Here is a 22,001-nt window from a genome sequence, read left to right as displayed (position 1 = left end):
TGGCTCTCTGCTCCAGGCTCCGCAGGCAGGACACGAGCTTGTGGTCCCGGAGACGCCCCCTCCCAAGCGGTGCAGCGCCGGAACAAAGCCGGCCCGGGGCTCCCGGGGCACAGCCGGACCGTACCTTCGTGGGTAGGCTCGGGGTCGGGTGTCAGCGAGATGTCATCCAGCTCGCGCAAGCACAGCCACTCTCCATCCATGGACACGCGGAATTTGCAAAGATAGATGGTCTCCATGGCAGCCTGAGTGATCTTGTCTGTGGTGGGGGTTGGCATGTCGCTTTGAGGCGTCAGAGCAGACATGATGACTCAGCTGGTACAACAACAACGGGGGCAAAATAAGGACTAAAAACAAAACCTTTCTGAAGAAGAAAATCAGAAATACCTTGCGATTAAAGGACAGATTGCTCAGGATCACAGAGGCTGCTCTGGCCTTTTCATAGATCAAGCAAGGTAAAAACGCTGCTCCTTCCCGCTTAGCTCTGCCTCCCTCCTTTCCACCGACTGCCGTTGTCTCCAGCTATGCTAGAGGCTATTGATCCTCAGCATCCACAAAAACCTGGCTTCTCCACCAGAGGCAGCAGGGAAAAACAAGTAAAAAATAAAAAGAAAAAAAATAAAGAGGCAGCAGAATCAAAAAACAGTGTCTTCCTCTGGTGATGACCCCAGAAAAAAAACAAAGGACGAGCGGAGAGGCAGTGTCCCGGTGGCCGAGCTGCGAGCGCTGCTCCCGTCTCCCGGCGCAGCCCGGGCAGCGAGTGCCGCCGGGATTGGCTGTGCGCAGGGAGCAGGGTGGCGACCAAAATGGCTGACTAATGAACTGAGCTGGAAATCCAGGCTCATGTGATCGCCTGCGATTCCCAGGATGCTGCCGAGACGCTGCTGATGCGGGGCCGGCAGTCAGGCGCTCCTGGGCACAGCAGCTCCTGGCCGGGCTGTGCCAGCCCGCTGGAGAGCGAGCGCAGCACCGCCGCACCCCCATCCATCGCCCCCGGAATACAAAGGAGCAGCGCCAGCAATACAAAGGCACATTTGTATTCCGCTCACATCCCTGCATGCCACTACAGGAATTCAATCGGCACCTTTGTTTTCACGGGAGGTGTGCGAGGCGCAGTTTGGGTTTTATTCGCTGTACCATCTTCTCAGGGGGCACCTTGGAGCTAGAATTTCCCACGTTCAAAAAAATGTTAGGATGGATTTATTGTCTCAGGGTAACAGGAAGGAAAAAATGATCTGGCTCTAAGCGCTCCAGTGACTGAGGATGAAGCTCTTTTAGCAGGGCATGTGCACATGGAAGGACAATAAAGGAGAACACCACAAACACCGTGACCCAAATCTTATACTTGAAAAATCTCCCCTGAAAATCATGCCGCTCAGGTGAGGCTGACAAAGAAATACTGTTACTCAGCAGGAAGAGAAACAGGCCTCTGGGCTCTCAATAATATAATTATAGTATTTTATAATAACAGCACTGCATTCCCTGTCCCTTCCTGACTGGCTGAATCTCACCTGTGTCCCCAACCCACAGGGTCCTGGTGCTGGGGGACAAGAGGTCCCAAGTCACCAGACTGGCTTCTCATTCCCAAGGTCACTACAGTGTCACCACCCACTTCAACAATGCTATCAGGCACTAATAAATGAGCTTATCTGACATCATTCCTGTGTGGCTCCTATGTATTTGGGGAGAGCAGATGTGTAACACCCATCTGAAATGGACAGACAGTCAGCGTTGGAGAAGGCTGGCACCAGAACAATATATTGATAACACATGCCCAGTGTACGGGACCTTGATTACTCTCCCTGCTTTTTGTTTCCCTATGAATACTCAGAGGCAAGCACATGTTTCTTGGGGATGTGAAATGCCAAAACAGATTGCTGGATACAGAATTCAGCATGCCAATGCAGACAGCTGTAAGGAGAAAAGGGCACCATCATGTACATAAAACTGGGCAAGAGGATTAAGAGCTGCTATTTTTGACTGGCAAGAGGAAGCAGTTACTTTTGGTGAAAACTTCCTGCTCAGTGCAGCACATTTTGACTCAGCAGCTCTTTCCCCATTAGGCCAAACCCAAGCAAGCACCAGGCAGCCTGTTCTGCCAGCGACGAAAAGGGCAATTATCACACAGAAAACAAGAATTACTATTGTTTCTTCTCCCCAAGAGAACAGAGTTCATAAAGCGTGCTGACAGCATCTTAACTCCTATATTTATACACCCTTTCAGCAGTCACAGCCTCTAGCTGCAGCATCCACATCGCAGCACCCCAAATTCTTAACACAGTGACAGGGCCACGTACCAACTGCTACAGAACAGCTGCTGGCCCTGGCTTACCCTTGTACAGGGTCTAAACCAACTGCACACGCTCAAAACAAACCCTTTAGAATCAACAAAGCACCATAAGCTACTGCTCACGCTATTATCCAACACATCTCACTACAGACAGTTTAATTTCTTTGTTTTCAAAGCAATTAGAAATGCCAACAGCACTGGGTGTAACCCTGCAGCTCCCATTTCACAAGGGTTTTCAGCTGAACTCAGCACAGGCAAGTGCCCCACACATCAGGATCACAGGGAAGGTCTGCTAAAAAATCAGGAACCATTCAACTTCCACTGGTTTGCTTTTAACATGCAGAAAGAACAGAAGCCAGTAATTCCCTTCCAGCTGAAGGGAAGTTCTATTTTCAGGCTCCTTTATGCAATGATCCCGCTGCAAGTACTCCACAGAGATATTTAAAGTACTAGGAAAATGTTCCTTAACTTTGACTTATTTCCAAAGACCAAAAATACCCCCAAAAAACCCAAACAGGAACTGTTTAACTTATGACTTTTTATCACTCCCTGAAAACCACAAGACAAGCTTTTCCCTATCCCCATCCTGCACCCCAAAGTGATTAAAAGCAACAAACCATCTCACGAAGAAGCAAAAGAAAGGTATCAAATATAATGTTCCCATAAAACCTTTCATACAACTACCAGGCAACTCAAGGGCACCTGGTAAGACTCCATCAGGGTTCCAGGATGGTCATGGACACAGGAAAACCCCGATCACAGATAAATGCAGAGGAGGTTATTCAGGATGAACCACTTTCTCCATCTCAAACCAGTCAGGCAGCCTTGACTGGTCCTACAAACCCTCCTGTGAGCTACACTTTGGCACAAGCTCTTAAAGGCTTTGGCTAGATTGCAAAACACAGCAGGGGTCTGCCAAAACATTTTTAAGATTAAAGAATCACACACTGACTGCATTGGAATTTTCAGACCAACCACCTGAGCACAAAGCACTCCCTCAGCCACCAGTATTTGGGAGGTCAGCTGTACTGCAAAGTATTTGGAGTTTCAAAGCTGAATGAATTAGAATAATCTACACAAAGAAACCCAAACAAATTGCCAAACCACCCTCAGGACCTCCAGGGCGCATCTTTGGGTGCACTTCTATTTTCAGGGCCTGCACAGGAGCAACCTGTGCTTCCATCATTAGGAGAAAGATTTCCCCCTCGCTGCGTAGAGATTGCAAAGCAAAAAAGACAAAGCCATCTCTGACATGGAATGTAATCTAAAAAGATAAAATTAGCAACACAGCATCTACACAGCAAAGTCTGCTTCTGACTCCTCTGCCAGGACAGATATGCACATTACCTCAAATACCAGCTACTCCCAACCCTACAAGCTCAAACAGGAATGGGCAAAAGGAGGTTTAACAATCCAAAAACCAGCAACAATTTCTTAGTTAAGAAGTGACAATTTTTCCTTTACCTACTGTGAAACATGGAGATATTATTTAAGGATTGAAGTAACTCTCATAATTGAAGGAAAGGGAAGGAAAAGTCTACTTCAAGTATCCTCCTGGTATTGGGTAGGCTTTCAGTGAGAACAAGCAAACATCTGGGGTTTGGTTTAGGGTTTTTTTAAGGACCGCCTAATCAAGTTGCTATTATTCTGTTCTAAGGTTTTGCTGCAGGTCAGCATGTTTAAGTACATCATCTTGTTCCTTCTGTCTGGAACCACCTGTAACAAGTAAGCAGGTGCTGCTTCCATGAGTTTTTGCAGTCTCCTTCCCTAAGCAGCTCTGGCCTTCACCTGATGTTTGGAATCAGGTGAGAATACAACAAAATAGTTCAAGGATTGAGTTGTAACAGGGAAAAAAAGACTTAAAAAAAACCCTCCAAAATGCTGTGAAATACTTTTTGGTGTAGTGGCCACTGCCTCCCTGTAACACTTTACAGCAGAACTGCTCCTGCTGCTCTGTGGGAACAAATGAAAGATGCTCTTAGAAATGCGAGAACTGGAAAAAAAAAACCAAAAAACCCACAAAAAACACAAAAAAACCCAAAAAAAAACCACAGGAAGAAAAAAAGAAATGGTGGGAAAAAGTGATTTACTGAATTTACTGACAGAGTTTGCCCCAGAAGACTGAGTTCAAGACACCATGCAAATAGATGCTGATTGCTGCTCCCTCCAGATACGGACGGCATCAGTCAGCCCCTGAGCGAGCTGTGACACTCAATACTGCACAGGCAGCTCCACCTCCATGGCTCACAAGAACAAGGGAACTTTTATATGCATCTTGTAAAGGTTTCTCACAAAGCTTACCTGAACAATCACTGCAGAATAAGGCTGACACAGGACAAAGCATTTCTGAACCACTGAGCTTCTCCACCAAGTCCCTGTGCACAAAACTGCTCAACTCACTACTTCGGTTTCCCCACGTCCAGATAAGAGCTCCTCACAAAGTTTGAACAGCTACAATTAAATATTTTTCTCTAAGTCTTCTTTTCTATCAGAAGTAGCTCAAGCCCTTGCGTGCGTATCACAGGGTTTACTATGGGTAAAGATCTCCTGATTAGGGAAAAATAACAAGTAAAACTGAAGGTCTTGAAAGGGGCCTGTCATTCCAAACAACAATTTTACATAGAGGGACTTTGGACATAAGTTGGCAGTCACAGACAGTCCTTCATAGAGCTCAGAGCAAAGTCAGGGCATTTCACCTCCTCTTGGCATTACAGACACGGACTTCTTACCTCACTGGTTCTAGCTCTGCTGAGTAATGCCTTCAAGTACATCAGCTTCCAAAGGAGAAAAAAACCAGATACCCGCTCCAAACAAATCAGCTCCTGAGTGAGTGAATGCTCACCTGGGACAGGAGGTGACAAAGCAACGGTCAAAAGCTCAGTCACACACGCTCTGGCAGCAGCCCAGAGGATGAAGCTGCTAGTTATTTTTAGGATGGATGGAAAAGAGAAGATCTGTTCTGTATGCACCCATGTGTGTATTTCTTATTTGATTTTAAAACACACCCAAGTACTTCAGAGTACTCCAGCTTCCACAAATACACCACAAGAACATCATAAAGAATCTTACAAAAGAGAACGCTATTTGTCACCCAACACGCCCCACACAGCGATGCACTTCAGCCTCTTCAGGTCTCCAGCGCGCAGTGCCCTCGCCACGGATTTATTTTCCGCACCAACACCAGGAGGAAACCCGAGAGGGTGTTCCCCAGCCCCTAAACTACACCCCGCGTGGCCAGGGCAGCCTGTTGGATTTCCAAGGGCGGCACCGATACTCCTCAAAGGGCTTTCTGTGGGGCTGGTTTTGCTGAGCTGCTGGGCCAGCACGGCTCACATGCCGCCCCCCCCCAACCGCCTCCTTCCGAGCCCCCCGCCCTTCCCACCGCCGGGAGCAGCCGCGTCCCCCCCGCAGCCCCGGGAGCAGGGACAGCTTTGGGGCGGCTGCCCCGAGCCCGGGCTCGCCTGTGTCTGCGAGAGCCGCACCGCTCGGGGCAGCGGCGCTCCGGGAGGGGAGCGCCGCCCAGCGACCCCCGGCCTGCCGCCCTGCCCGCCTCGATGGACGCTCCCGGCCCGGGAGCAGCCCCGTGATACTCACGGGCTCCGTCCGGTCCCGGGTAGCTCAGCACCAGCACGGGCAGCTCGGCCCCGCCGCGGGGCGCCGGGGGTCTCCACAGCCCGGGCGGCGCGGCCGCGGCGCCGCCTCCATGGCCGGGGTAGAGGAGGAAGAACGGCGGCGAGGCAGGGCGCGCCTCCTCCTCCTCCGCCGCTGCCGCCGCCTCCCTGGGCTCGGGCGGCTGCTCCATGCCGGGGGGCAGCTCCGCTTCGGCCCCGTCCCGGGAACTTTCCGCCGGCGGCGGCAGCGCTGCCCGCTCCGCCTCCGCCATCGCCACCCCCGCCCCGCCCCGCCCCGGCCGGGAAGCGCCACGGCCGCCCCAGCCTCCGCCCCCGGGGGCTCCCCCCGCACCGCCGGGAGCTCGGCCGGTGACAGCCGCCACCGTCTGATGGTGCAGGGGCTCTTACCCGTGAAACGAAGCCGGGGCACCATCTCCTGCCTCCCCTTGGCTTTCCCCGGCGTGAGAACTCATGGACAGCTGCGTTTTGAGATCCTGGGACAAAAGGGGACAAAGTCCAAGTATATTCTTTAGTATTACAACTGCCAAATACAGCGTGCTACTGGGAATTTCACTTGGGACAGTCTTTCATAAGACAAGGTAATTAATGTGGATTGTGGTGCTGTCAGCAGGCAGGAAGCACATAAATCTGCCAGTTTATAAAGAACACCCAGCCTTCCGTGCACGGGGGTCAAGCTGAAACACATTCTTTCTTTTTAATCTTTCTTTTTAAATCTCACATTAAAATTGCAAAAGCAAAACTGTAAAGGCTACTGATTCATGGAGACTAATTTTTCAGCCCTGCCCCAAGACATGCAACATGTTGCAAGTATTTGAACAGATGCCTTAATTTCACAAATTGCACAGTTGAATGTTTGAATTTCTACGTGCTAACAAGAGTAAAACAATACCCAGACTGTGTGTGATGGAATACTATGGAACACAGCTAGGAAAACCCACACAGCTAGAAAAAAACTTGACAAAATCTAAGGCAGCAGCAAATGTATTTCCATGTGAGTTCTTCAATATACCTTCCTTGCCCTGTATAAACAGAAATTTCAGGTGGTGATGCAGAAAGCATTGTCCTCCTCTCTGCCACTGTACTTTTCTGCCCAAGCTTCCAAAGGCAGCCAGGTTTACTCTGGATGCTTATCACCCCTCAAGGATTATGTCTTCCAGGTGCAGAAAAACAATAGCTCATACCTTGGAGCTTTCTACACTTTGCCTGTGTCAGTTTAAATATGAATAGTTTATGTGCAGGTGTGGCAGGACTGACTGTCCTTTGCATTACTGTGCTCCAAGCAAGCGGGTAGAAAGGACCCAGGGCAGGTCCTTCCATTGCTGTGAGGGTGATGGAGGTGAAACAAAGCTGTTACCTGAGTGAGTCCCACCTGCTTTGGGTGCTGCTGAGGCTGCCAGTCCTCTCCAAGCAGGGCCCTGGCAAGGACAAGTGCCGTCTCATGGCTGAAGCATTTCTTGGCAGTATCAGCATCTTCCCCAGAAGCAGTACTGGAAAAGGAAAAAAGCAGCATTAACCAGGACTTTGATCCACTCCTTGCTTCTTTTCCTGATCACCTGTGGTCCTTGCCTGATTCCATATGTCCATTTTCTCAGGAATTTTCAAAACCTGTTCACCACCAGGAATTTCCCTTCTGCACAAATCATTACTCCAAGTATTTCCTAGTGACACTGTACAGTGTCTCCCCTCCCACAGCATTAATAATCACAGCATTCCCATGATCAGCCATACAAAAAAGCAAATGGGAATTATGTTTATGGCTTTGTCCAGTCTCTCAACTAATCAAGTGGACATAATGCCTAGTTAATCTTCATTAACCCAGGAGCTGCCATCTGCCGGCAGGGCTGGGCCGCTGACACGCAGCATTCTCTCTAGCCTTCAACCTAATCCCAGGGGGATTAGGAACGAGTCTGTAATGGCACACCAATTTGTTGTTTCCCTTATTTACTGCTCAGGTAGAAGTCACCACAATTGTGCTTGCCAGCTGCTCGGAGCTTTCCAAGGAAGCACAAAGCCAGACCCATGAAGGACCATTAGCCCTTAATTTTTGCATTAAGGGTGAAACGTGCACAAGGAGGTTCTGTGGTAATGAGATCAGGGAGCATCTCTGCTGGCTATTTTCCACACCTCGTGTGATGCCTGTTACACAATACCATTCCTCCCCAGAAAAAGCACCTAAGCTGCTTTTTCTGCCCAGCATCTTACCCCTTATTGACCTCTTGGCAGAGCCATCAGGGCAGAGCTCAGCATTATCAGTAGCAGTCTCCAACCATGATGCCAGTGGGGAGTTAAAGGTGGGGAAATTCTGCTTCCCTCCTCAGCAAGGCTGAGCAGCAAAGCTGCTCCTTCTCCCTGGGAAGAAGGAGCAGCTGACACTGTTGCTCATAGTAAGGGCGGGTGAATAAGCACAGATCTAAGGAGACCTGTTCAGTGCACCTGAGACAGGACTGTTCCCATCTGTCCAGCTTAAGCTTACTGTGTTTCTACCTCTCCCTTCAACAAGCAGCCTGGAAAATGACCAAAATATTCTCCAGCCAGCAGTGAACAGTATGTTCCTGGGAGAAACAGGCCTGGGGTGTTAAGGTTTACACAGTAACCCCAAAAAAGCACATTTCCCTTTCAGAGCACAAGCAGAGCACCTACATGCTTGTATTACAGAACCTGGCCTATCACTGGATCAAGAGCACACACTTGTCTCCTGGCTTCCCCCAGGCCCATCACAGACACAAAACACCCCCATAAGATGCATCTGCGTTACTAAATAAAGCAATTATTCTCCTGAAATAATTCCATATGGAAAACTAATACCTTTCAGATGGTATGGTACACAAACCAAGGCATGGGCTGCCTGAAACCTGTCCCAGACACAGGTCCAGGTTCTACCTGAGACAGTTTTTGTTAAACTTCAGAAAAATTATCACTCACTTTTCCTTCACAGCCCAGATTGGAACTGAACTGACTACTCACAGTCAGCTCCTGGCAAGCACTTCAGTGTGGGGTTAAAATGCATTCACCAAAAGGCATGGCAGTAATCAAAACACCCCTGAAGTTTGCTTGCCCACTGAAGACATAACACCTTAGCCATCTGTAAGGTGGTCCTGCAGCAGTGTTTAGTCCTGTAGCAGCAGACAACATTTAACATTTATAATAGGGGAAGTTAATATGGTTATCACATATATGGCTATAAAATCCAGACAAGTCCTTGCTTTGCTTCTCACTGAATTTAGGAAGGGAAACAGTATTTCAGACCACGTGGAACTAAGTAATTTAAAAGAAGTGCCCATACTTTAGGTATTTAAGAGCTAACAAAGGTGTTAATCAGAACAAAAATCAACTACTATTAACCATGTCTCTGCAGCTCAATACAGGAAGAGGATGGATCAGAACTAGACAGCAAAACAGAGCAGGCCAGTGACAGCTGCTGAGCCCCTTTCCCAGCCCACCCTCAAGAGGTTCATCCAATCCCATCTCCTCACCAGTCCCACACGGCCCATTTAATTCCCTCTGCCTGATACATTCCTTGCAATCTCTCAAGGTTTCCTGTTTAGGGAAACTCAGCTGCATGACAAGAGAGGAAAATACCTTCAGACGTGGGCGAGGTGTGGAAAGGGCCCTGTGCTACTCGGAGACAGCACCTTCTAGAAAGCCTCCTCTGAAAAAGAAAAACCAAATACCACCCCATCCCCAGTTTCCCTAAGAATAAACCCCACAACATGATGTATAAAATTTTTATTGGATGCAGTACTGCTACTTGCAGATCTGACAAAAAGATGACCATCACTTGAGCTTCCTGCTCTTTTTAACCCCGGCCCGAATGCCAGACAGTTCCCCGGCATATCTGTCCAGCTCCCTGCGCACCTCGCGGACCTGGCCCTTGCGGCGGATTTTGGCTCGCCGGAATTTCTCCCGATGCTTCACCCGGGGGTTGCGGTCAATCTTCCTCCTCTTGGGTGTGAGGCCTTTGTTCTTGATCATCTGATAGGTCACCCCTCTCTTCTTACTGGGATCCTCTCCTTCCAACACCGCTGCTTCTTCAGGCACGTCCTGGTCTCCACTTCTCTTCCTCTTGAGTGCCAGCTTCTCCTCCATCATCTTGTAGTACTTTAGGGCAGCCTCCTCATCCAGCTCTGACTCATCCGACGACTCAGCAGCAGCAGTAGCCTGGCCATTAACAGGCGCAGAGGCACGTTTTGGTTTGGTTTTGTTGCCATTCATGGTGAGAAACACTGAAAACTTGTTTCCCTTCCGTAGCTTCTCTTCCTTCTTGTCATAGTAGTTCCTCAGCAGCATACGGACCTGTGGGGAAAGCTTTTGGTCTATAACAGCGAGGTCGTTGATGATATTCCTGTACTCCACCAACCGCTCGATGACCGGGTGGCTGTGAACCGGCATCCTCTTGGACTTGAGAACCAGATAGAAACTGATATTGGCACAGTAGTTCAGGTAGAGATGATACTTGGTCTGCAAATAGCGGCTGCCCTTCCCCTGGGGGATGGTGCCATCTCTGACCATTTGCAGCAGCGGGTGCAACTCATCCTTGATCTCCATGAGCTTCACCTCAAAGTCCTCCATCAGCTGCAGGAGCTCCGGGGACTCCTGCTTCAGCAGCTTCAGCTGGTCCTTCTTGGAAAGGGCCTGCAGATCCTTATCAATTTTCTGCCCCTTGTTATCATGGGTTTTCTGCTGCTTAGCCAGGTAGCCCTGGATCATGTCTAGACCATAATCATCCTCCCCCAAATCCTGCACCAACCGTCTCTGGATGACTTGAGCCTCCTGCTCCTCTTCCTCCTCCTCAGCATCGATTTCTTGCTGGGTCCGTTTGCCTTTGGCCTGGGCATCACTCCCATAGTCCGTGTCATAGTAGAGCTGCTTGCGCTGGCCCCAGGAGAGCTCATGAGGGAGCTTGGCTTCGGGATGGCGCTCTTCCAAGTCGCTTTCCATGGACTGGTCCCCCTCTTCATCCTCAACATCATTTTCATCTTCCTCGCCTCCTTCCTCTTCTCCGTCCTCAACATTTTCATCTTCCTCACCTTCTTCATCTTCTCCATCTTCATCCTCCTCTGCGCTGTACTCCACAAAGGGATTCCGATCCTGAATCTCATCCTCCTCCTCCTCCTCGCTGTCCTCGGGCAGCTGCAGACCCAGCACCTCCTCCTCCTCCTCTTCCTCGCTGTCCCCGGCCTCGTCGCCGCTGTCCAGGGCGGCCATCACGGCGCGGAACTGTTCCTCATGGAAGCGCTCCACATCGTCCGCCAGCTCCTCGGGGCCGGCGCGGCCGCCGGGCACCTCGGCGGGGTCATCGTCGGGCTCGGCGGGCTCGGCCCGCGGCCGCAGGACGGTGCCGCGCCGGGTCCGCATGGCTCCTACTGCCCCCGCCGCGCTTCCCCTTCCGCTGCGTCCCTTCCGCTCTCTCCGAGCCCTTCCTGTTCCAGGGCCGCAGCGTGGGCACGCCCCCGGGAACGCGGGGGATGCCCCGCGGGGAGATAGCGTTTCAGCCGTGGCAGCGCTCGGCAAGCAATGATGCCACGTGGGGAAAAAAAAAAAGATAAAAGAAAAAGCCTTTTGTTTCCTCCTCAGGGTTTTTTCTTCCTATAGAAGTCCAGCCAGTACAGCTGCTGTCTGTGCGGTCATCTTACGGCGAGGAAAAAAACAGATGGAGAACACACCTTACACCTGTGCCCTTGTAACCAAAACTTGGTACTCAGTTCCTTAAGACCCGATCAAACTCTGAGAGAAGCAGAAGTATTTGCAAACCTCCCCGGACACCTTCCGAGGTTTGGACATGACCTCTCCCGTCACCGAATCGCACTTCTACTTCAGGCTGCACAGCTCGGCAGCCGCTGCTTGATCACCTCTGCACTCCTTGAATCTATCCCATTATGCCAAGAGATCCTCGCGTCCCAGAAATAGAGTAGTTCTGATTTTTCAACACCTGGGGATGCCTCCCTAAGAGAGCTTCTAATGCAGTCTGTACTTGCTCACCTCTGCATTGTCATCCTGTGTTTTTGTGCCTGTCGGCCACAGCAGCAGCCACCAGCCCAGCCCCCCACCCTTCCCAAGGGAAAATGACATTAATACTGAGCCACAGGGAAGCAATCTGCTTTTATGAGCTGCAGGGAGCCCTGCCAAAAGAAGAGAGTAATGAGACACAGGAATTAGTGTAGTCCAAGCTGAGAAACCCAGAGCCTGATAAGTCAGGCATGCACGCCTCCCAGCAAGAGCAGTTCTGTGTACGAGTGCAGGGGCTTTTTTCTCACCACAGAACAGGTGCAGGTGTATTTATAAATGCTCCTGCCCACCTTTTTGTAGAAAAAAAAACAGGTCAAACAGATATTCAAATTAGCTGAAACACAGTGGGGAGCTTTACTCACTTTTTGGTGATTCATTTGGATCCTGATCCATCTGTTGGCAAACAGGTCTCAGTTTTATCTTTCTGACACACTGAGCCTCTTCACATGGTCACCTCTGGATCAAAATTTTCTTGCACAAACACAGCTTTTGCCTCAGACCGCTTTTCCAAATCTGTCCCTGCCAGTTTTCAGCCATCACCTCCCTGGATACAGGCCTGTAGAAGAAAGAGCAACAAGAGCAACTTAGGTCTGGAGACACAGCATTCACTACATTTGTTGGCTATACCTTGATGGAAATCTTCACTTGATACTTGGACATGTGCAGCCAGATCCTGCCAGGCTAAAATTCCAGGTAACTTTTGCAGCTGTGACTTAGAGAAATCCAGGCCTTGCTCATGTCCCTGACCTTGAGAGTTTCCATTTTAAGTGTCCTAATTTTTTTCAAGTCTGCCCTTTTAAAAATCAGCATATTAACTTCCACTTGGACTCTCTTGGATTTAAATGGAACTGACATGTCCCCCAACACAAAGTAATTTCCAAGAGCAGGAAACAATCCGTGTCTACTCAAACCTTTGCCAGGACTTAGTGAAAACATGAGTCCCTTCTGGTGAAGCTGGAGATGATCTCCAACATGAGTTAGCTGATCCAGTCAACCAGGAGCTGCTCAAGCCAAACCAGTTTGCTGTAGGCAGCATGGGATCACTGCTACCAAGACAACAGTCAGGGACTGCTGGTGGTCTGTTTATGCACCATTCTGTTGGCTTCCAAGTGAGAAAGGAGGAGCAAACAGAAGCCCAGGGCAGACTGCTTGTGGATGGTGTGTTATGTGGAGGGAGAGGCCCTGAGTCTTGGTGCTGTCCAACTCCCCCAGTACAGCAATGACAATTTCACCCCACTTCACCCAGGCACCTGCCCAGCTTCTTACCTGGAAAATCCTAGTTCAGCACATCCAAGGGCACCTGGAAACACAGGACATGTGAACAGAGACTGAAACCACAGGGCTGGTTCCAAATTATTTTCCAATTCTCAATTATTCCACCTCTAGCCTCTGTCCTGCAGGGAGGCTAGGAGTCCAGCTCCCCATGCAGCCCATTGCCAAACACCTGCTCACCCAGATAAAATTCCAGAAGGCATCCAGTAAAACAAGGGTAATTCCACGCAAATAACAGTCTAGAACATAAGCCTTACTCTCAAGATCTAGCTAGAAATCCCCAGAGACATGCAGGTGGCTGAAGGGGCTGAAAATAGCTCTCCAGTCATCATATCCAAACCAAGGGGCTGTACACACAGGTGTACATTTAGCAACCGAAATCCAGATACACTGAGCGCCAGCAGCCAGGGAAAACCACCAAAATTAACAGAAAAACACAGATAGAATTCTGCTCAGTCTCTGCCTTGACATTTGAAAATACTCTCCTTGCATGTTCCCAGTGCCATATTTTTGTTATTGCAGCTAGGCAAACAGATAAGCACCAGCCCTCCCTTGCATGTTGTTTTTCTGGTGCTGGCATCCTCCCTTCTTGTATAATCCTAGCAGAATTCTTACAAAAAAGAGTGACCGAAACAAACAGTACTTTAGACAGACACCCCTACCAGAACTGGTGAGCTAAGTTTATTTAAAAATGGGGCACAGGGAACGTCTTGCCCCTGTCTCAGATAGAGGGCTGCATAAAACTGTTAGGAATGCTTTCTGGGATGGGGAAAGGAAACAACCCCACATCTTTTCTCTGCTACAGACAGATTCCTAAGGCAAACACAAGGTTTGTAAAGAACTGTGGAAGAGCCCAATGCCCTGCGAGGGGTTGGCTGTGACCCATCTTCCCCCCCTCCCCAAGTCCCATGCTCCCCGTGCACATGAGCACTGCTGATGTAGCCTGAAAGCTCATTGCATCATGCAGCTGCAGGGTGAGGGGTTTGTGCTTGGGGAAAAAGCTCAGGGCACACAACCAGGGACTTGGAATAGTTCTGGCCCTATGGACCCAGCCAGCAGGGTCTGGAAAAAGGGAGACATCCTGCAAGGTGACAGGAGCTAGGATGCTTGGCAGCATTGCCAGAAGAGCTCAGCCCCTTGAAGAGGCCTGGCAAGAAATCCAGGCCCTTGCTAAGCTTGGGTTTCCCTTAAAAAGTGGCTTTTTCTGTACAAGACACATGCAAATGCTACAGAGACAGCTCTGGCCATTACAGGCTACATTTACTCTTCAGAAGTTACACAAATGATCCCAAAATCACAGGCCCTCTCCAGTACCAGCCTCCTTCAGGAAAAGTCTGCATGACCAATACTCCAGGGTTTTCCTGGCACCTGACTCAGGACCACTTTTAAACCACAAATCCCATGGAGTCCCTTGTCCATTCACAAGAAGATGAACTCCTCAATGCAGTGGGCAGAGCTGCAGTGGCTGTACCTCTTTCAGCCCTGCCCTGTCACCTTTCCTGCTTTGACTGCAGGATCTCTGGGGGCACATCCAGCCCTTAATTCAGGTTTGCACACAGCTGGTCTAAACACAACTTTGATTTTGAAGCCTGAAGTGGTCTTTTTAATAGGACTCAAGGGATTTTTAAGTCTGATGTCTCAAAATTAGGAAACAGAGCTGTGACTCTTCGACTTTCTTACCTTCCACTAGCCCTGATGGCAAGATGTCCTTGTACTCAGCAGCTCTGTTGCCTGCTGGTGAAAAACAGAAAAAAGCACAATAAAGTGCAACCCCTTCCTCTCCGAAAGCCAGAGGTCTCGGTGCATTAACACACCTGCTTTCAGTCACCAGCCACATTTTCCAGTGTTGGCCAGGCTATTTATTTTAGGAAACCCATTTGCACACGCCCTTATAGGCAGAGTCAGGCTCTCCACTGCCATTCTTCAAAAGAAGGGAAGGCAAGATGAAGACCACTTGGTCGCTGTCTGTTGCCTTGGCCGTCTCCTTGGGGATCATCCTTGTGGCAGGTAGGTGAACAATGAAAAAATGGGAAACTGGGATTAAGACATCAATGGCAGGTTTTGTGTCATTTACCCTGAATTATTTTAACAGTCAGGAATCAAATCTCAAAGCCCACTCTCAAGCAGCTGTGCTTCAGTGGTGCTTGGACTCCTCAGGGTGTTTCTGCATCAGAGCAGTGGGATTTTAATTGCTGCCTGGAGGATAACTTGATGACTAGCTCCAAATTTAAGACTTGATAATTAGGCATTTTTCTCTCAGGTTCCTGAAGCAATAAACTGCAAATGTGCATGCTCATTTTCCTGCAGTCCTAGGGAGCTTAGCTGCTACATCTAAAGGCTTCCAAAATCTTCCTGGTAATCCTGCCATACAGCTACAGCCAACTTATTCTGATTAAACTGTAGCTTATCATGTGACTCCACTGAATTTCTTGGAAACTCTTGATTTCAACTGAGCTCAGCCTGTCCTCCCAGCACACTGCTCAGTGCGGCTCTCAGGTCTCTGGAGAGTGTGAATCCATCATGCTGCACATGGTGGATCTGACCTGCAGGATGGAGTCAGTGCTCAGGGATAACCATCCCAACAGCACAGACAGCTGCATCCCTGCATTTCCTGCAGCTTTTGCAAGAGGGCATCTTGCTGCTTACCCCAGGCAGTTCTGCTGGGCTTCACAATGTATCAAAGGACAAAGCAATAGTGGATGCTGAGAAACTTTGTCCAAAACACAGTCACATAAGTATTGAGGAGGGAGGGAACAGCTCAGTGCAGTAACTCGGGCATCAGGAAATCCAACCTGAGGACATTCAGAACAGCATTAGCAAATCTTGCATTTAAATACCTTCTCCCCAAGAGACTTCACTGGGTGACACATGGAGATACTGCAGGTAAAATCACTTTTTTTTTAGCATTGTAATCTTAAATGAAAAATTGATGGAGCACCAGTAACTTTAACAGTGAAGCCAAGAGCATAACACAAGGAATTAAATCAGGGCAGTATTTTTAGAGCAGTCAGCAAAACCTGCATATGCATAAGATTGTGCTAATCTAATTTTAGAATTAAAGCCTGCTCTGAGAGGTTTTGGGACAACCCAAAAGCCAATAGGATCTGACTTGAACATTGGCTTTGGATGAAGGGTTGGGAAAGAACTGCACACGATGTTAAGTGGAATGCAGCACAGACAGCAGAGGAAGAGCTGTGTGATGGACAAAAAGCCAGAGACTTCCCTTGAGCCAAAAGAGAGGCCAAGGACTAGAGAGGCTTTTCTGGGAGGCTTCTGCATCAGAGGAAAGAGCTCATGTGGAATGATGAGTTGGCAGAGAAGAAGCTTGGAGAACAAGCTAGGAAAGTGATTTCCTTCCCAAGCTAGGAAGTCCATAGAGAATCATATCCAGCAGGTCTACTGCTGCCCAAGGCCACAGAAGCAGCACTTGTAAGCAGCAGGTGAACTCTAGGGTCACTGAGGCATCATTTTACACAGTATTGGAATCTTTTTCACAGTTAGGGTGCCTGTAACAATCTCAGAAACCCTGGAATGGAAGCAGATGAGACCAGGATATTACAGGGGAAGGAAGGACCAAGGCTTTTAAGTCCAAGTAACTCCAAAATCCTTTATAGACATGATTAACCCAGGTTTTTTCAGCCTATTTCTTCTTTCTCTCTCTGATTAAACCAAGAGACAAGCAGAGCAGGCAAGAACTGAGATCCATTTGAGTCCAAAACAAACTGTCCCCATATGACAAAAATCACTGGGTCTGGTACTTGTAAGCAGGCTGAAGGTGCTGTAGCAAGAATGATGCAACATCAGGAACATCCCAAAAGCCTCTGAGTGACACCTGGCATGTTTCAGCCTGCTTTGACTGAGTTTCATATCGAGTAGCATGCTAGAAGCAGCAGTTTGCAGGGGTAAATCAGGACTGGAGTTTTCCCTGCAAACCACAAGCATCATCAGGGCCACCTGCTCTTCCCTGCCACGTCAGTGGGCTGCCTTCTTTCTGGGTCCTCCTGCTTTTTGTCAGCTGTTCCCCCAGGAACCTGAAGGACAGGATACCACACAAGGAAAACTGACACATCTACCACATTGGCAAGGTGAGGGACATTTGTTTAGAGATCAGATCCAAACTGGGGTTTGGACTGCTCGAGCAGTTCTGGTGCATGACAGAGGAATCACATAAGCAATTCCTAGTAAAAGAGCACTTCAGTCACCAGTCCCACCACCCCTACACACAGCAGCACACTGAGCTGAGCAGGAAGACAGCTGAACACATCTTTGCTAAAGAGACTCACTTGTACCTGCTGCAACCTCAATCCAGGTGCTGTAATGGTGCATTGCTGGCATTTCCATCCTTTGACTATCTTCTAGAGCAACTTTCAAGGATTTTGCTATTGATTCTGGGATTGCCTATCCTGTGCTTGCAGGTTATCCAGTGGGTCCCATCGATGAGGAGTACGTGCTGGTCAATAATAAGTGTCAGTGCGTAACAGTGACCTCAAAGTTTGTCCCCTCACAAGAAAATCCTCAGGAAGAAGTCCTGGAGAGAAACATCCGCATCATGTAAGTGGCAGCCAGGTATTTCACAGAGATGGTGAGCAGTGTTATACCAGTTTTCTTTGCATTGTTTCTGATGTCCCAGCACTGGTGAAGTGAATAGCTTTTCATGTGGGCTGCTTTCTGTGGTATCCTGAGTATTTCACTTTGCTAGGAGCTTTTCTGCCTCACATGAACCTCTCTGGTGTTTGTCCCTTCAGATACAAAAAATCATCTCCATGTTTTAAGCAGACCGGTAGTAACTTCACAAAATAGGCTGGGGAAGTAGATAATGACCTGTCAGAAGTTGATCTAACCTGAAACCAGATTGGGCCCATGACACTGGATTTACTTTCTGACCTGACAGAAAGCCTGGGAAAATAGTTAATGCCTAAACTGATCAACTATCAGTTAATGCCTAAGTGGTCTCCCATGAGACAGAGCTCAGTTCAAGAGCAGGACTTTGTCCTGTCCTCTCCTATAGTACTTACAAGGCAGCTCCAAGCAGGAAGAACGATGCATCTGACTGCACGGTATCAGAATGCTAAATAATTACTTTATTATGCTATAACTATTTTACACTGCATTACACTAACAAGAACTATACTAAACTCAAGAACTCGTGACTGTCTGCTGACCAGTCAACACATCTTGGACCTGATTGGCTAATTAACATAAACAATGGCCACCAGAATCCAATCAAGCAATCACCTTCAGGTAAATCATCTTCCAACACATTCCACATGTTCAAAAACACAGGAGGAGCAAATGAGACAAGAATTGTTTTGGTCATTCATTTCTCTGCCTCTCTCTGTTCAGAGGGCATGTGAATACCACACTCTCCACTCACACAAACCTAACAGAAATGTGTGTATCTCTGGGAAACAGCTGCAGGAGTGCTGTAGAGCTCACAACAGGAGAACCACTAATTAAACATCCCTGTCCATCAGCCTCAAGCATCTGCTAACTCAGAGTTTAACAAAAATTAACCTTCTCAGGCCTGTCACTTGCAAGTACCACTTATTATCAATTGCTGCAGTCCTGTCGGGGAGGGTTGTTGCCTTTGAGGGTGCAGAGGACCAAGATTTGGAGAAGGGTCAGAATGTAAATAACCTGAAGAAGATGAAAGTTTAGATTTGCTCAAAAGAGAGCAGACTCTGTTTAAAAAGCAGTTTTCAGCGAGTGACTCTCTCCCCACCTTTGCAGAGTCCCCCTGAAGGCTCGGGAGAACATCTCGGACCCCTTGTCCCCACTCAGGACCACTTTTGTCTACCGCCTGAGTGAACTGTAAGTACTTTTATTTCCTAACTTCACTTGCCAAGACTTAACCCTCAGCAGCTCTAAAAGATGTCAGAGGGCCAGATGTTCCCCTGGAATACCTACAAAGGGCACAGCACTCTCCTGGCTCTACATGCAGATGAGCAAGAAAGATTGGGGCTTCGGCAGAGGCATCTTTTCACCTAACTCCTCACACTTGTTCCATTTTCCATCTCTTCCAGCTGCAAAAATTGTGAACCTATAGAAATTGATCTGGGTGGGGCCATCCACCAGGCCCAGCAGGGCAACTCCTGTGAAGAACCTCAGACATGCTACACCTACGACAGGAATGAGTGCTACAGCTCCCCTGTGCCCCTGCTGTACCACGGGGAGGTGATGCAGGTGCCAGCAGCTCTGACCCCAGACTCCTGCTTCGCCCAGTAGCTCGGCCCTCTGCTGTGCCAGAGCCTCAGAGCATCCCTATTCCTATCCTAAATGTATGTAGAGCACCACAGCACCTGGATGGCAGCACCCCAAATGTTTGCCCCTACAGTAACCCAACTTGTCTCTTCCCATTTCCAACCTCAGCCTCATGCCATCTCCCAAGAGCAGCTCCTGGCTTTCAGTCTCCCTGGCATGTATCTGCAATGCCATGCTGTGTCTCACACTACACAGACCAGACCCCCAGCAGATATAAGGCATTCCCCTGAAGTCAAGGGAATTACACTGATTTACAGCTCTGGGGAAGCTGTCCTTTTCAGGCTCCTGTGTGCCTCCCCCAGACATCAGCAGGAGTGTCTGTGCCCTTCCCTCCCTGAGCAATCTGAAGTGACCTTCACACAAGGCCTTTGATGACATTAGCAGCATTTACGCCCTTAGAAGAGAGTTGTAAAACCGTAGTTGAGAGAAAAGATGAGAGACCCTTCTAGCACTTGGACATCTGCAAGCTTCCAGTTCTCCCAGATTCAGAGAAGATCAAAAGATGCAGCTACCCTGAAGCGTTTTGCAAAGTTGCCAAGCCCTCAGCTGTGCCAGGAATACTCAACTCTTCTGGGAGATGTTGGGCATTTTACTTTCCCCACTGCTTTACTGTTACTGCTGCCTTCTTCCACCCCTGCTCCTGGTTCAAGTGGTGAAAGGAAAAAAAAATCAAGTAGGCTCAAATTTCTTTACTTGTTCCTTCCTCATCTTGCATTTAAAACCTCAAAAAATTCTATAAATGCAACAAAAATTGCTAGAACAGGACCCTCATTCAGGGTTCAGAATTGAAGTGATGAAACAGCAAAACCTTATGCCCACAACTGTAGGTTTGTTAGTCAAACATTCAATAAACTTTTTTTCTGCAATCAAGCTGTGTGTTGTGTTCAATTCAATAAGAAGGCATAAAAGGAAGCCAAACCTATAGTCATATTCTTTTCTCTTTCACAAATAATCAAACTCTCCCTAAATAACTGTTTATATTTACAGGCAAAGTCTCCCAAAATACCAGAATAGAAATATTTCCATGCACTTGCAGAACCTCTGACAGATTGAGGCTGAACTGGTTTATCATTTTAAGATCAGATCTGCATCACTGAGCTGCTTTGATTCCAAATCAGTGCAGGATCTGAGTCTCAAAATCCAAACATCACCTAAATTAACTCTTGATAGTGCAATCCACAGATCAGAAGTTTTCACCACCCCTGAATAGAGTACTTTTAAGACAGGTAATCTGGAGGATATTCATTCATGTGCAAGGTGTCTGTCCTAAAGAAATAAAATCATGTGGGGCCAAATTTTGAAGAGCAAAGATACAAAGAAGGATTAACACAAATTATTCTGATGTTATATCACAGTTATGAAAAACAAACTTTCAAAAACCATTTCCCCCTCTCCTTCATGCAAAAATAAGCCAATTCAAAGAAACACCAGGAGCAAAGGGCCTCTTGGCAGCCTAAGTATTGCAGTGGGTATGTATAACCCACCAAAATATGTCTCAAAGACATTTTCATTTTCAAAACCATTCCCCAGTCTCAGAATACTGTGATGTTACAAGCTATTAGATCACAGATATGAAGTAACCTCAGAGGGAGAAATTAAAGGTCTTTTCCATGCCACCTCTTTACTCCTCATAAGACATGAAAAGACATTTAAAGGCTTTCATTAAAAACTCATACGTTGGGGGTACTCAAGCAACGTTTAGGAAACCAGTCTGTCATTTTCAACAAACCTCTGCTATTCAGTTACTGCTATACACATGCTGGGTTCGACCTTAGTATAATGATGTGCAACAATTCCTCCCCTCAGAGAAAGAAACATTTGTGCTGCAGGCAAAGGGATGCCACAGCAAGCAAAGGTGAGGCTGAAAAGCCTCAGGTTCCACACGAATACCTCCCATCAGCACCATCACACCATCAGCTAGACTGTTCTTCTCCCCCTGGAGCTGCAAGTGACTGTGCATTTCTCAAGCCATTACAGGAACATCCCCCTGTTCCCTTGAACAGAACAACACAGCTCCTATGTCTCAAATCTGCAAATAATTTATGAGTCATGACCCAGAAATAAAGATTTCTGTTGGACTTAGAGATTTGATTTTTTTAATTTTGGGGGTTTTTTAAGGAAAAAAGCATTGACCCTGTTCTCAATTACAGAATTACAAATATTAACTCCAGGAAGACAAATTCCCTACAGCCATTAAGGGCCAGGAACTGACACAGAGCTGAAATGAAATGCTGGCAATCAAATACATTAAACATGTTCAAATAAAGCCTCCCAAACATTGTAAAAACTCCATCTCTCCAGCTCTTAATGGGATAAAAAGCTGGGGCTGATTACAGCAAGAGCAAAAGAGAGCCAAGAGCTGCCCATCTCCAAACTCCCTGGCTAGCATCACGTGCAATCGTACCCCATCCATGAACTGTGCAGGCCCAACTACTGCTTAACCGATCGACAAAATATAGAAACACAGAGCAGAGAAACACCTTAGTCCCCTAATAGCAACTTCAGTAACACCTTGCCCTTTTTTTTCACTTTCTGAGAGAGCC

At 48.0% G+C, this 22,001-nt stretch overlaps 3 protein-coding genes and 1 long non-coding RNA gene across 13 annotated transcripts in view; 1 reads left to right on the top strand and 3 right to left on the bottom strand.

Moving 5' to 3' along the window:
- The window catches only part of RUFY3 (RUN and FYVE domain containing 3), a 31,979-nt gene extending 25,790 nt beyond the window's left edge, over positions 1–6,189 (bottom strand). For 4 of the 10 annotated variants that reach the window (XM_077176832.1, XM_077176833.1, XM_077176834.1 and 1 more), the window contains exon 1: positions 5,882–6,189. In XM_077176832.1, the coding sequence (XP_077032947.1) occupies positions 5,882–6,170 (289 nt within the window). In that variant the 5' untranslated portion in view covers positions 6,171–6,189. Of the gene's footprint in view, positions 1–124; positions 953–5,881 lie in introns of those variants that run through there. The other 6 variants (XM_077176835.1, XM_077176837.1, XM_077176836.1 and 3 more) reach the window with 6 other exon arrangements.
- Positions 6,190–6,306: 117 nt separating this feature from the next.
- Positions 6,307–12,454, bottom strand: LOC143693923 (uncharacterized). The gene is made up of 3 exons (XR_013181954.1): positions 12,288–12,454; positions 7,289–7,406; positions 6,307–6,392 (listed from the first exon to the last, which is right to left on the bottom strand). It is a non-coding gene; the product is annotated as an uncharacterized LOC143693923 (long non-coding RNA).
- Positions 9,631–11,330, bottom strand: UTP3 (UTP3 small subunit processome component). The gene has a single exon (XM_054633326.2). The coding sequence runs from the start codon at positions 11,272–11,274 to the stop codon at positions 9,694–9,696; it is 1,581 nt and encodes a 526-aa protein (XP_054489301.2). The 5' UTR covers positions 11,275–11,330; the 3' UTR covers positions 9,631–9,693.
- A 2,599-nt stretch (positions 12,455–15,053) lies between the features above and the next one.
- On the top strand, positions 15,054–20,328 carry JCHAIN (joining chain of multimeric IgA and IgM). Its single transcript, XM_054633088.2, has 4 exons — positions 15,054–15,204; positions 17,613–17,748; positions 18,928–19,008; positions 19,221–20,328. The coding sequence occupies exons 1-4, from the start codon at positions 15,141–15,143 to the stop codon at positions 19,420–19,422; spliced, it is 483 nt and encodes a 160-aa protein (XP_054489063.1). The 5' UTR covers positions 15,054–15,140; the 3' UTR covers positions 19,423–20,328.
- The last annotated feature ends 1,673 nt before the right edge of the window (positions 20,329–22,001 follow it).

This window comes from Agelaius phoeniceus, chromosome 4, assembly GCF_051311805.1.
Source record: "Agelaius phoeniceus isolate bAgePho1 chromosome 4, bAgePho1.hap1, whole genome shotgun sequence".
NCBI lineage: Eukaryota > Metazoa > Chordata > Aves > Passeriformes > Icteridae > Agelaius > Agelaius phoeniceus.
The sequence above is the reverse complement of the archived record's forward strand: the minus strand, read 5'-3'. Positions and strand labels throughout refer to the sequence as shown.